Source organism: Apteryx mantelli, chromosome 4 (genome assembly GCF_036417845.1).
Source record: "Apteryx mantelli isolate bAptMan1 chromosome 4, bAptMan1.hap1, whole genome shotgun sequence".
NCBI lineage: Eukaryota > Metazoa > Chordata > Aves > Apterygiformes > Apterygidae > Apteryx > Apteryx mantelli.
The window spans coordinates 23,492,568-23,507,391 of NC_089981.1; the positions used below are offsets into that span (position 1 = coordinate 23,492,568).

The 14,824-nt window shown below is 41.9% G+C and overlaps 1 protein-coding gene across 1 annotated transcript in view; it reads left to right on the forward strand.

Moving 5' to 3' along the window:
• BRSK2 (BR serine/threonine kinase 2) overlaps window positions 1–11,951 on the forward strand; it is a 319,563-nt gene extending 307,612 nt beyond the window's left edge. Inside the window, exons 21-22 of the mRNA XM_067295501.1 lie at window positions 10,809–10,873; window positions 11,534–11,951. Coding sequence (XP_067151602.1) covers window positions 10,809–10,873; window positions 11,534–11,788 — 320 coding nt within the window. The 3' untranslated portion in view covers window positions 11,789–11,951. The remainder of the gene's footprint in view (window positions 1–10,808; window positions 10,874–11,533) is intronic.
• Window positions 11,952–14,824: the final 2,873 nt, after the last annotated feature.

Sequence of the window (14,824 nt, forward strand, 5' to 3'; positions counted from 1 at the left end):
AATGCTGATTCTACTGATTATCTGCAAGTTAATTTAGCTACCCAGATAACCAGCCAGTTTTCTGCACTCTCTAGTTTGTGCATTACCATTCACTCCCAGCTCAGCCAGGCCTTTCAGTTGTCACAGTGTCTGCATCAATCCAGCAAGGGCCAGAGGACAGTGAAGGCCAGCAAGGAGGGTATTTTGTGGCAGCTACAGTGCAGACAGAGCACGTGGATGAATCCAGAGAAGGGAAAGGAAAGGTTGTAGGGTTTAATGGGGCTGCTTGCTTTGAGTCATCTTCCTGTTGGTATGCTCAGACACACCAGAAGTAGTGGTGACAGACACTGTGCCAAATTGCACCGTCCTGTGCAAGTGAGGAGCTATTCTTTTGTGTGCAGGGGAGCTCACCTATAACTTCGGCAGGGGAGTGGAGGGGAGCGATGCCAGCATTTAGCCTGCTGTCAGCAAACTGTTCTCTGTGACTTTGAGGACAGGCAGCCCCCTGTGAAGTTGGTGCAGTGTTTGTCTAGTAACAACAAATAGTGTAAAATAACTATACTGTGTGGGTTTTTTAGACCTCATCATTGTTCTGCATTCTGAGAGTGAGCCCTGGGGATCATTTTTAGAAAAGAGTTAACACTGGAGCAGAAAAAAACCCCCACTGCATCAGATGCTTTATGTCCGGCTCAGCTGTGTGAAAGCTCTGGTGGGAATGAGACGTACCTTTTCACTGACTATAAACCATTAAATGTTGTAATTAACGGCAAGGCAAATTTATTTAGTCCTCTAAACGTTATCTCATCTTCTGCTAGCAGCGGTCATCCATCTCAAAAGTGATTTTGCATATAGCAATTGGCATTGAAAAACAAGTTATTCCTGAACAGCAGAGGTATGTTGTAGGAGCTGCCAACATCCAAATGACAAACAGCTGGTATATCAGTCCAAACAGCTGCTGGATCAATCTTGCCTGTGCACATTAGAAAACTGCTACTCGTAATGTTTCACAATAGGAAGAAGGGAAACTTTTGACTCATAGTAAGGTTAAAATCGACATTGAGATGGAATGCTTTGTTTTACATTTCCACCCATTTCAGCAGGAAAAGGGGCATTTCTAGTGTCAGAAAGAATAAGCTGGTTTCCATTTAATACTTTTCTATAGGAATAATTTTACCTTGTAAAAATTAAGACCTTTACATTTAAAATGCAGCTATAATCTGAAAAACTGCTTGTAGAAATGCCAGCTTTCTACTTAGCTGATCTGTTTCTTGTATGTATTCAGTCAAATCAGTTTAGTGACAAATAAGCTTTACAACTTTATGTGCTGCCATTAAGCCATATAAAGTCAACACACCTGTAAAAGAATGAGCTGGATTCTGGGTTTTTTGGGCCAGGATTGAGAGAACTGTTTACTACCATCTAATCTGGTATTTTTGTCTATCCCACTGAAGAATAGGTTGCATAATTGACACTGAGGTTCTAATAGGTTCTGCAGAGCCTTCACATTAAAAAAAAAAAAAAAAATCAAGATAATATGCAAACTGAAAAGCCCCCAAGCTCCAACTGCAAAGCTGGGAACTAGAAAGCAAATGTCTTTGTAGATTGAGCACATCAAATCTGGAGCTATTGAAATATGCCACACAGAAGCCCACAGTGCCATTTCTGTAGTCCCTGTTCAGAAGAGATTCTATCTTTAAAAGCCTTAATGACTTTAAGGACTTTAAAGAGTGAGCTGAGAATTTCTTTGGGTGGTTGAATCAATAGTAAAGCTGGTGTAAAACCTTTGATAGCTCCTCTTCTTGGCTATCCCCAGTTTTATGGAGTCCTTAGTAGTCGCGTTTTACCAAGGTGCAGGCTGCTGGCAGAAAGCTCTGAAAATCCTGCCTAGTTCTTGAGAAACACTCAGTCTTCTGAGAAACACTTGCCAGGGAGCCTGTAAACTTTCCAGTCTCCATCCCGGAGCTGTCTGGGGCTGAGTCTTGCTATCTCCAAGGAAGGCCGTCTTTGCTTGTTGCTTTCCATCCCTCATGACTCCTCAGGGAAGCCTTAAGTTACATCACTGGCACTTCCACAGAAACGCATGATGAAAAGAGGAGGAAAAGGTTATTAGGTATTACTCATGCAGTCAAGTCAGCATCCAGTCAAGTCAGGCTCTGCACAGACATACTTTCCTGCAATGGCTTACACCATAACCCTGTGACAGCAGGCTGGTCAGAAGACCTCGTGTTTATTGTTATGCATCCTGTATTGCTACTTGCAATTTGAAACCTTGATTCCTGACTCTGCAGCGTTAAACAGAAAGCCTTACAGATCCTTTTATGTGCCAGTGACCGTCACAAAAATGCTCTGATCACAGCAGAAGCACAGCAAGTCCCATTGCCTTTCATATCTTCCCAATATATCTCACTCAAATCTCTTGGTTTCAGTATCTTAGGAGTTTGACATTGCTTCTTATTCAGAGTCATCTGACTTTGTCCCCCACAGCCAGTCATTCTCTGTGCACACAGAGTGACTGCACTGCTGTAAAGGCTTCTCTTCTTACCTCCTTGCAAAAGCAGTTCGATTCATACAGTTGCAAGCCCATGTCGATATCATTCCAAGCTACCTGAGAAATTATGAGAGGTTTTGTGGTTTAAAACTGGTTACATCACATTTGGGTTGCAATTGCAGCATGTAACTTTTGTGAGTGCTAATTTGGAGATGCTTGGTGTCAGTAGCAGCAGAAAATACCTTGATTTGGTGCTCTTGGAAGTAATCCAGATCCATACTGTCATTACTTAGAGTAATCCTATTTGCTTTGGAATAGCCATTTGCTCTTCAGTGGGAGAGGAGGTGGTGATTTGCATTCATAAAGTCATACCTGATGGCAGTAACACTGACAGAGAGCTGCAGAAAAAATGTATGCTGCCCTCCCATGTGCAAGGCTCTTCTCAACATTTTTACTCGGAGGTAGTCAGAAGATAACCCTAATTTTTTATTAACGTTTCTGAAAAATGTGCTGCCTACTGGTGTTCTGAGCATGGCTGATTCTTGATTCATATGGAAATATATTGCGACTCAAATGAAGGGTCAAAGGAAGAAGTCCCATGTGAAAAATCACATACTTGGTCACAATGTGTGGATCACAGTAAGTGAGATGATTCTTTCCAAAGTGTTCAAGCCAGATTTCCCACTTATCCTTGCCCATTCTATTTTTACTATTCGTTGTCCAAATACATGCCTGATTCCCTCCACACCATAGTCATAGCTCTTCATTCTAGATGTTTCTTTTCCAGTGAATGACTTGTGGTTTTGCACTGTAGAAGAAGGTAGCAAAGAAAAGGTAACTTCCCACTAAAGATGAATCCAGATATATAAAACTATTTGGTACATGTCAGATCCTGTTTTGATATGTATAGCCAGATTTTTACTCTCCGACACAAGGTCTTTTCCTCTTTCTCTGTAATAATATCCATCTGGAGAAAACACAGATCTCTCTCTTAATTAAGATCACTGTACTTTATTTATGGCAGGCAGTGCTTCAGGATATTCTATGTGAATATTTGCTTGCTGCGCTAAGCTAAATTTGAAGTGGCCTCCCTTGAAAATTAAATTGTATTTTGAAGGGATTGATTCAGAGGAAATGAGGAATTAACATTTCAACAGTATACACAGATGATTTCTCTCCTTAGGAGCAGGTCAGAGAACTTAAAAACCATAAGATCATTCTTGAACATCCAACGGGCAGGAAAGGACAAAAATGATATTATTAAGAGCCAATACACTCCTGACATTTTTATGAACAAAAAATTAGAATGAAGCAGCAGAAGTTTTAAGAGAATGGGCAACATCATCTGCTGTGGCTTTGAGAATGTAGATTGTCAGCTTCCTCTCTCGTCATGCACTTGTACAGAGACCTTTGTAAAAGGACAGATAGATGCAAAGGATTCTTGGGCTGAGTCCTCTATCAACCAACTTGCCAGAACAGCATGATTTCACAACAAAATCTGGCATCTCTTCATCCCACCACTATCCTTGCCTGCTCTTTCAGTGCCACCAGCTGTCCAAATGAATGTATGATTCCCTCCTCTCCGTCGTTGTGTCTCCTTTTTCGAATGCTATGTGGTGGTGCTGGATTGGCCAGAGCTATTCATCAGTAGGGGACATGTTTGTTTTTCTAATAAATTACTCACGCCTTAGCTCTGCAGAAGGTAGCAGTGAGGAAATATGTCCCATATATTTGAGTCTTTGCTGCCTGTATTCACCATTCACTAACTCATCACCCAAGAGCTACTTGTCTCAGTTGTATTGCCTGCAACGGGGAGGCTGAACCAGATCTTAGCTTCTCTGTGTGTGTATGGAGAGAGCGAATGTGCAAAATGGAGGCAGAATGGCCATCTGGATACATCTGGCTAGTCGCAAATATTGGGACTCTCTCCTGCAGAGGAGACAGGATGTTTTAGGGGAGCAGGAACAAGGATGGGTTATGGAGCATTTAAATTGCCGGTTGGTAGTTCATATCCATCCAGGTATGTACCGACTGAAAGTGCCCACCTTCTGCTGGTAGCATGGACACCTGTGCTAACAGTGTGTGGTAATCTGAGTAGTTCCTAGCAGTAGTCTCTTTCTGCAAACACTGCTATCAGTTGGCATTTTTATTGGCAGAGTCCAAATCATCGTTGGACTCTGGAAAATAAGCTCTGTTCTTATCTTTGGAAATAGTCTTTTCCAGTTAGAATTCAGGAGTCCTGCTAAGAAACTGGAGTTGTTCTGTGGACTGTCAGTCTGTCTCCATTTCTCTCTCCCTAAAACAAAACAAAATCGAAATAGTTGTCCCACTATGTAACTTACTCTGGAAAAAATAAAAGGGAACTTGTTCTGGTCAACCTGTTGTGACAACTTAAAAATCCAGCAAATATGAAACCATGTCTTTGTTCCTTGAAAAGCTTCTCTAACCTCATACTCCCTATAGTTTTAGACAGGTACCAGTCTTGGGATTTCTGCAGTTTCTTCAGTTCAAGTGGACCAGGATGGGTTTGTAGAACAGGAAGAGGTTCTGTGTGATGGCCTCCAGCAAGACATTGCAATGGTCTTTCTGTCATCCTTCCCAGTCTAGAGGGAAGCCTCATATATCCAACTGTCTGGCACATGAGTTGAGCAAGAAATTCTCTCTGTAGTTTTCTTTGGTAGCCTGTGAGCTCCTTGAGGCATCTGTTTAGTTTGTATTTGTACTATGCCTAGGCCAGTGGCTCCTTAGCCTAGAGAAAGACCCCTGCATGATATTATAATTAAACAAGTAGGAATAGGCCCCTTTCATCTCTACCTTATCCCTTACGCCAGTAACTTTCAATGCATATATTCTTGCAGTGGGTTCTATATTTTAAATCTTCTGTTTTTGAAGGCAAAAGGGACTCTGCCAACAGAAAACAAGCAAAGAGACAAAAAAAAATGCCTAGTCTTAACAAAGAGGGCTAGAACTCTGTCAGAGTAGCAGAATGGATTTGAAAGGGGATGGATTATCTCCCATCAGAGAGTGTTTCGATGCTTTATGTGGTAGGAGTTGGATTTTTGCCATATGATTCACTGAAACCACAGCTGCTGTGGAAATACAGAACAAGCTAGGAATAAAAAAATAAAGGGTTAAAGAGAAAAAAATGAGTAGAGGAAGAAAACCTCAGTAGCAGAGATAAGCTGAAGGCAGTCTGAAAGGATGAGAAAACAAGATGTAGAAAAGGAATGTGGGAAGTTGGGTTGACAAAGGGTCTCTCCATTTTCAGTGGACATATCTTCAGGCATATCTTCTTCCATTCACTTTCTCCCAAAGCCTAAGGTAAAGATGTAGAGAACCAAAATTTCTCAGGCTATACAGAAGGGAAAGGCAGAGGATAATCCTACAGCAGGCATATTTGCTTTGTGCAACTTTGTGTTCAGCACCGCAAGGAGCAGTGCATTAAAAATGCATAGATTTGAAAGAGATGGTTTCACAGGACAAGGAAGTGCCTCAGGGTTTGCTTCTATTAAGTCAATGGGAATGTTGCAAATTGCTTCAACAAAAACAGGACCTAGTCCTTATCTGACTATCTTAAAATGTTATGAAACAGCAGGCTCGAATCAGTGACTGAAGCCTCCAAGCCTGTCCTGAAACTGCTTGTTTGCCACCTCCTGTTAGCTTCCTGTGGAGGACTCAGGTGCTTTGCAAGGTCAGAGTAGACATGGACTTTCCTGGTCCCACCAACTAATTTTCTCTTTCCTCTCTTAACTGGGGCAGCTTTGCTCCTGGTACCTGTGACACCACTGGGACTTAGTCAATGTCAGACTTCTTAGGAATGGTAATATGGAGAATTAATATAAGCTGCCCAGCTTCCTTTTATTTCTTTGTGTCTGTTCTCAGCCCTGTTCTTCCCTTTTAGTGCCTGTTGTATTCAGGTGCATTCCCAGTTTCTTTTGTGATATTTGGACATGACAGTGCGGCACACCAATGCCACAAACCAATGCTTTCTCCATGAATATATTCCTTCAGCATCCCTTCAGTCTGTGACCCTTTCATAAAAATAAGCTTCAGTGCTTATTTTCAAACCCATTCCCCTTCCCAGTGGTCTTGCAACACCCAACTCCTTGGTCTAACTCAGAAATGCACGTATCCATCTCCTCCTAACAGATATAAACCTAATGGTCTGAACCTTCCCTCCTGCCTCTGATCCTTCTCACGGTTTCTCACCCTTACTGCCCTTCATGCCTTTGTTGCTCTGTGTCGACAAATGTTTGCTCTCCAGGGGAAAGAAGACCTTAGTTACAGATGCATGAAACACCAGGGAAATTCTGAAGATTCAGTGAGCTAAACCTTCATCCTTGCCCAGAGGAAGCGGGATCTCATCTCACTTTCTGAAATAGGAGAGGTACCCTTTTTGAGACCCCCAGTTGGCCTTGCAGGTGTAACAGCCTATCACATATTTTGCACTGAATGTGAGGGATGGAAGATTGCTGAAAAAGCTGTTCTGTTCCATCATCACCTGCATTTTCAAGTCTTGTTTTGCTGGCCATATAAGCCCAAAGGGAGCTGAGCACTGAGAGGAGCAACACCGCTCACCATTTTCATGCTTCCAGCATAGCTGACCCATGTTTATATATCCCTAGAGTGCAATATGAGGATTCTTTTCCATTCAAAGGCCGGTATCTAGACCCACCCAAGTGTGGGCTAGCAAGCTGTCACGGAGATACCATCGACGCAGTGATTGTCTGTATTGCTTGGCATAGGATCAGTTCTCTGTTGACTGCAGGCTAAGAAAGTATTGTTACTACGTATTTAATTGCAAGTCCAGTTACTACAAAAGGCAAAGGAAGGAAAGGGTTAGTGAAATGGCCTATTTTATTTTTCAGTAGCTCTCTTTAAATATCCCTAAGGATTTCTTACCTCCCATTAAAATTTTACCTGAAAATGCTGATTGTAAGGAATGCAGTAGAGAGATATGCAAAGGAAAGGCAGACTGTTAAATACTCTTGCTGCAATAAATCTCCAGACACTTGAAAGCCAGTAGGGCATGGGGAGGAGAAAGAGTGGATGAAACAGGGGCTGCATATTTTAATAGGATGATTAAAAATCCTATATCAGGATTCATCAAATACAAGACACATACATACAATTTATAAAATGTTTTATTACTCCATTCTTGAAAATTGTATTTTTGTCTACTATTTCTGTCTATGCGAAAACTAAAACTTCCCCAGTTCCTGCAGAGTGCTGCTTACTCTGCCCTCTTTTTTCCCTCTAAGCTTGTTGAACAAACTGCTCAGCTGAATAACTAGAGATACTTCCCTCCCCTTTTCTCCCAACCTGGCAGTCTTTCCCTCTCCAGCATTTTTTTCAGTGCTCTTTTTCATTCTCTCTGCTGACTCCATTTGCTTATGAAGATGAGGGGTCCAAAGCCACATAAAAGACAGATCTTTCCACATTCCTACATTCAAGGTTGAGTGTTATGCTTCCTTTCTTTTTTTTTTTTTCACTGAAAGAGAATATCCACCTAAAGAAATTAGAAATGAGTCTGAGCAGAGCATGTGCCCATAAACCTAACAGGTTTTTAGGGAGTCTTACAGAGGTGTCTGAATTAGAAGTTATAGATCTGGAACAGATATTCCCTTTCCAAAGCATGTGTGGGAGGGAGGCAGCGGGCGATCACAGAGCTCTGACTCAGAAATGACTGTGAGTTTCACAACTTTTCCCATCTTAGCCAGAAATTGAGGTGCGTGTCCTGCCTGGCTGTTTGGGCCCATTTCTGTGGCTTCAGTTAGCTAAATGATGCTCCTCCAGAAACTAATGCACCAATGCTTGTGGCATTGCTGTAACTGAATGCACACACAGAACCAATGCCGGCAGTAAGTTAAACAAAGCGGCAAGTAGAGGAAGACAAGGAATGAATGAGAGTGATGAGACTTTGAGATCCTTCGCTCTGTACAGGCCAGCCGCCTGATTTTTCTCAACGCCTGTTAACATGCAGAGGAAAGCAGCAACTGCCTGGTTAGCATGGGGCAGAAAAAAAGAGCAACACATTCAGTTTTGCAGGGCACAAATACTATATACTTCCTCTTTCCTTGCATAAGAGCAATTGATGTCCATCTAGCATCTTCCATTAGAGGATAAGAAAGCACTCAACACACTCTTCACACAGGTCACCATACATAGGTAATACTTGCTTGCTGTAGTAACCTTTCTTATGTTTTTTGTAATAAAGGTGAAGGGAAATACAATATTACTGAGCCACCTGTGTCCGCTGACTGTGGATAAATGGTGATCTCTGCTATGAAGAAATCCCTTTGCTCCTGACTGAATGTTGCCATCTCAGGGCTGAAAGGTTCCATTCTCTTAATAGCATACTAGAGCACTGCAAGGCCGAAAACAATGACCCCCTTTCCTTCCAGGAGCTGGAGAATTAATTTATTTAAGTGGGATGTAATGACCTAATTTGAATTTTTTAGAACAATGGAGCCAATAGTCCATTCTTGAAAAAACAATATGGGGTTTTAATGATCAAGGACAGTCATCACCTACCCGGTGTATGTTAGATAAAAAACCCAGCACCTTGAACACCTATGTCCAGAGATTTTAGTATGTGAATTTAGTGTGACCCCCTCAGATGTCTGATCAGGATTGATCCCCCAATCCAAGAGAATTAAAGGGGGCTAGAAATGCCTTTGCAAAGGCTACCTTGACCATGGTAGCCATCAGTAGCACCCCAAGCATTCCACACATCCTCTGACACAGGACAAGGCCAACACCGCATCCCTCTGCTGCCTGGTGGTCCAAAAATGTAGTTGCACAGAGGTGTACCCACTACTGCAGTGGGCACTACAGCAGGAGGAAAGAACCTGCTGTACAAGTCTCATCTGCAGTGGGTGAGACTTGACAGGTCCAGCCTGAGCTGTTGTGTGTCACAAAGCCTCTGTAGACTGCTTCTGAGTTGGTACCACTCATGCTGAGACACAACTGGATCTTTAACTGCATTGGACTTATCCTGGCAGTAGGGGATTAAATGATGATTGTCTGGCCCTCCCCAGTTCAGGTGTTGTATGTAACCATCTTGGAGTTACATATCTAACCAAGCATGTAGCTGTTAGGCAAGCACATGAGAGCCCCGTAGTTAATATTTCTGCCTTGTAAATTGAGGAGGTCTCAGATGCACACCTTCAGAGGTCTTTTTTGAAACTCATTGCGTTCAGTCCAGGGTCTGTCTGTTCCCTTTGGTCCCTGGAGCTGGGTCTGTGATGTGTCATGCTCCACAGCAGCAAATGGCATTGGTAAAGTGAAGCTTGGGTTTGATCAGAAGATGAAATGGTAGACAAAGAGATTATTCAGAGTGGCATGAAAGGTTGTATTCTCACATGTGCACAGTGCCCAACCCATAACTAGCTTAATGAGATAGCTGTTCTGTTAGCATGCAGCCCTACATCCCTCTGTGACTCCTGACTCCACTGTAACGAATGTTAGCGTCACAGAGGCTGTGTGGTAAAGAAGAGAGAGCATAAATTCAGGACAACGAGGAAGTAGTTCTTGGCCATGGTAGTTCCCCCAAATAGTTACATGCATAACAGCCTGCTTCTACAAAGTGGTCAGCATCTTCATTTCCAGATGCGTGTTGTAAGAAGGATCTGAAGGTGCTTAGAAGCTTGCAAGCTCAAGCTACAAACCACACATACATATGGAGGTAGTCTTGTCAGCCATAGCTCATTTTTCAAATGCTTTTCCCCTGGAGCACTCAGGTGCTTCAGGCTTAGTGGCTGAAGGTGAGCGAGGAGACTTTCAGAAAGAATCCAAACGCAAGCAAGAAAAGCTTGATGCCTGGTGTAGTCAGAAAACTTAGCAAGGCTGCAAAGCAAAGCATCAGTTGGTGACAACATACAAATACCCTGTTTGTAGTAGAAACAATAACATGGGATTTGCCTGTATCCAGGGTTACATTCACTGACCTTTCAGTGCCGAGTTGCCAAGTGACACCAGGTAACAGAAGTATTTCAGCAACATGGCACTATGTGCTCCTGCTAGGTGAGACAGCTATGCCCATCCACTCAGGAGAAAACTAGGACCTTCCCCCTTGGTGCTTTATGCTCCCAGCCTCTTTATTTCTGTAGGTGTCCCATCCTAAACACTCTTCCTCTTCCTGCTCATTGTCTTCATCCCCCACAAACCCTCACGCACGTGGCTCTGGATCTCCTCATCATGTTCTTCTCGTTAAAAACCCCATTGTTCATTTGTTTGTTTGTTCTCTTTCTCTCTCTCTCCTCTTTTTCTCTCTCTTTCCCTCTCCTTGTTTTTTTTTTTCTTTCTTTCTTTTTTTGTCTCCTCTGTTTTGTGTACCCAGGCAGCCCATTGAGTAACTTCTTTGACGTAATTAAACAACTTTTTTCAGACGAGAAGAACGGGCAGGTGAGCCATCCCCCCGGCACGCCAACCAAGCATAGCGCAAACAGCAAGCGGAGCGATTCCGGTTCTAATGACTATGGGTCTAGAGGAGACAATAAGTACCCTGCTGGCAAAGACAAGGCAAAGATGGTCTCATCAGTCGGCCTACAAGACCAACCTTAAATAAACACATAAAAAAAATTAAATAACTTAGGAAAAAAACAAAAAACAAAAAAGCAAGAAAGAATGAAAGAATATTCCTTAGTAAGCTAGCCTCTAAACTAGAAGGATGTATATACCTTGCCACAACAGTACAAAACTGTCTATAGACAAATTTTGTATGAAGGAATGACTGTATATATATACATATATATATTTATATATGATATATAATATATATCTCAGAAACAAACACAAAAACAAACGAACGAAAGAATGAACAGAAAAGAAAGAAAAGAAAAGGTAGCACAGATGACAAACCCAGTTCGCCAGATCTTGGGTTGTGGTTTTTTGATTGTTTTTTTTCCTCCCTTTTTTGAGTGTTTTTCTTTTTTTTCCTCCTTCCTGATTTTTTGGTTTTTTTTATTATTATTATTATTTTTGTTTTGTTTTGTTTTGTTTCTTGTTCTGTTCATGCTCTCTCTGTGTTTCTGACGACACCACTTGTTTCCGCTCTGCTACCAGGAATTATCCCGAAAAGTTAACATGTCAGCCACGGCTTCACCTTCTGTGCTCTGCGGACACTTGTTGACGGAAGGCAACCGATGTAGACTGTCCAAGGACCAGTCCTGTTTGAGGTTCCCAGCCTCCCCTCTCCCTTCAGGAAGTGGGTTTCTCCCCCACTTCTCCCCAGACACCTCCCCAATGCACGCTTTTTTTTTGTTTTTTTTTTTTGTTTTTTTCTTTTTTGGTGTTCCACGAGAGAGATCTGCTCAGTAATGGGATTGCACAGTCTGGGCTGAAAGGAGGTTGCAAATTGTTGGAGTGAAACCTCTGCCCTTGGCAACTTCTGTCCATGCAGGTGAACTCGGCCCGGTGGGGAAGGGTGCGGGGGAAGGAGATGGGTGTAGCGGGAGCGCAGTGTTCGTGAATCCAGAGCGCATTCTCATCAGAAACCAGCCAGGAGCAACTCAAAACTAAGCGTTGAACCAAGACAATATTGGGGAGCTTCATCACAGGATTTTCTTAAACTTCTTTTTCTCCCCACCACTTTTTCCTTTTCTTTTCCCCCCTTTTCTTATATACACACATATATATATATATTTATATTTATGTATAAGTATACATATATACACATATATATATATAAAAAATAGTTGTTGTTTTTTTTTTAACTGTATCATTTTGCTTTTTGACCTGCTGGAAGGGGAAAGGAATAAACTTAGGAGGGAGAGGGGGTTAAATGAATAAACACATACAAACAAACATTAAAACTTAGGGAAAAGGCAACTTCTGGTAGCAAAGAAGAGGGACAAGATTCTGCCAAGGACTGTCTCTCCCGCCGCCAGGCACAGTTGCCGCTGCTGCTACTGCTGCTCCTCCTTCGACACCTTCCTCCCCATCTGTCAACTCCCTGCCACTGTGCCACCGCGCTGGGACCTTCTTCCACCAGCTGGATCCTCCACCACACCCTGCATTTAGATGCAATTGTTGTGTTGCTAGTGCTGCATTGATATCAGTATTATTTCTTTAAGTTACCAATTTCATTTGTTGGCTTGGGTGATTTTTTTCTACAAAAAAAAAAAAAAAAGAAGATGAAGAGGAGGAAGAAAAGAGACTTATCTTGGGTTTTATTTCCTGTGTGTGTGTGTGTGCAAATCACTGGCACTTAAGTTCATCTGAGCAAGACAAGGTGGAGTCAGGGCAATGGGAGACTTAATCACGAAGCTACTGTAAACTTTAAAAATTACTGCAAGATATTTTTATAAAGGTTTTTTTTTTGAAAGGGGGAGGAGGGTGGGATTGGTTGGATGGGGACTTTTTTTGTGTTTCAGTTATTAGGTCTTGGTTATTTATATATACATATATATATATTTAAAAAAATAAGCTGTTAGATATATCTTCTGTTTAATAATTGTGTAGAGGCAACATTGATTCTTATTTATTTTGGGGAGGAGGGGGAAAAAAGACACAGAAACTCCTTAAGTGTTCATCTTGTGACTTTGAGAAAGAAGAATTTTCGCCTTTTTTCCTCCTCCTCAAGAGTTATGTGACCAAGTGTAACTTATTCTGGCCCAAGCTCAAAGGTTAAACAAAAAAACGTGGTTTTACGCGTGGAATACAAAAACACAATGAGAAGTACTTCTTGACTGAGATTTTAAGAATGTAGGCTTAGCATTAGTGTTCAGCTCTTTTATGACCTTCAATTGCTGCTCGTTGGGTTCCTATGGGTGTATGTTGTATCGCAAGATTTTTTTTTTTTAAATGATAATGTTGGATGAGTTCTTTTTTGTTGTTGTTGTCGTTGTTGGTTTTTTTCATCATTTTTCCCCTTCTTGGACCAGTTTTACTTGTACATAGGTTTGAAGATTAAAAGAATTTTTAAAGACACAACTGGGGCAAAGACCTTTGACTTTTGCCCTGTTTCCCCATTCCCCCAAATGGGAGGGATTTATTTTATTTTTTTGTTTTATTTATTTATTTATTTTCCCTATTCTTGAACTTTTCTCTCGTATTGCTGTGTGCATGTCAGACACCAGGGAGTGATGGCTGGGGAGGGGGGAGGCAAGGGTGCAGGAGAGGGGGGCAGTTTTAATTGCATGACATTGCTGTAAATTAGTCTCTTTTGCTTTCGTTGTCTTTCCTGCCTCCGCCCTCTCTCTACTTCTCCTCCAAGCTCCCCTCCCATCACCCCCGTCCTTCTTTTCCCTCTTTTCTCTTCCCTTGTGTATAGATTTTGATGCTTCTGTTACATTGTACCTCTACAAAAGGCTGGGATTTCAATACAAAATAATAATAATAATTTAAAAATACCTATATCAGCAAAACCCATGTGGTACAAGCAGGAAGGGGATTACTTACACAAGATATAAGAATAAATGAAAGCAATACCTCTTGTTATCCTTCCTATTTTGTACTTTGAAGACACACACACGCGCACACACACATATACAGACACAAACTGACATTATTTAACGGTTTAAAATGGACAAAAAAATCTGATGTATCCCTTGTTAAATAACTGTGAGCAACTTTAGTTCAAAAACCAATAAATTCATTCAGTAAAGATACTAGCTGTTGAGTGTCCTGTTTATGTCCATGCAAAAGAATCTCTTCTCACCAGTGCCACACCTGGTAAGTATGATATCCATGTTTTCTATACCAAGGCAGAAGAAGATGGCTGGCACATAAGACAGCATCCTCCTGGCTGAAGAATTAACACTGTCTTGTTGCAGCTTTTGGGTCTCTATGTGCTTCACCCAGAGTCGTCTACCCTCGCAGCAAAAAAACACCATGCAAAGGAAAAAAACACTTTTTCACAGTAACACTTGAAAAAGATGAAGCTAAATTGCAGACAAACCAAAACCCCCAGATCTGAACCGGATTGAAACCACTGTATCAAAAACTTGCTGCTACTGATCATTCTCATCTCTAACCTGAGCTTCTCACATTGCTTCCAGATTTAGCATAGGAAGGATTTCTCCACCCTCCCTGCCTGAAATACCCTGTCACATACATTTGAAAAAAAGTTTATCAGGTATGTCCCTGAATTGTGTTGGCTTTTTGTTGTTGCTGACTGGTTTGTATGGCTGCTGGCTTGTCATGCGTCTCTCACAGCTTTTGGGTGTCCACATTTATGCTGGATCTGTAACTTCTTCCAAGTCATCATGGAAGCCTGAAAATTCACCTTTCAGGCTCAGAGCTTGGCTGGCACACGCAGGAACTGAGACCCGCCTGGATGTGTCCCCATCCGACCCGGGCCTCTCTTAGGGCTGACAGTATCACAGTTGCTCGCCACAGCAGAGCCCAAGCCTA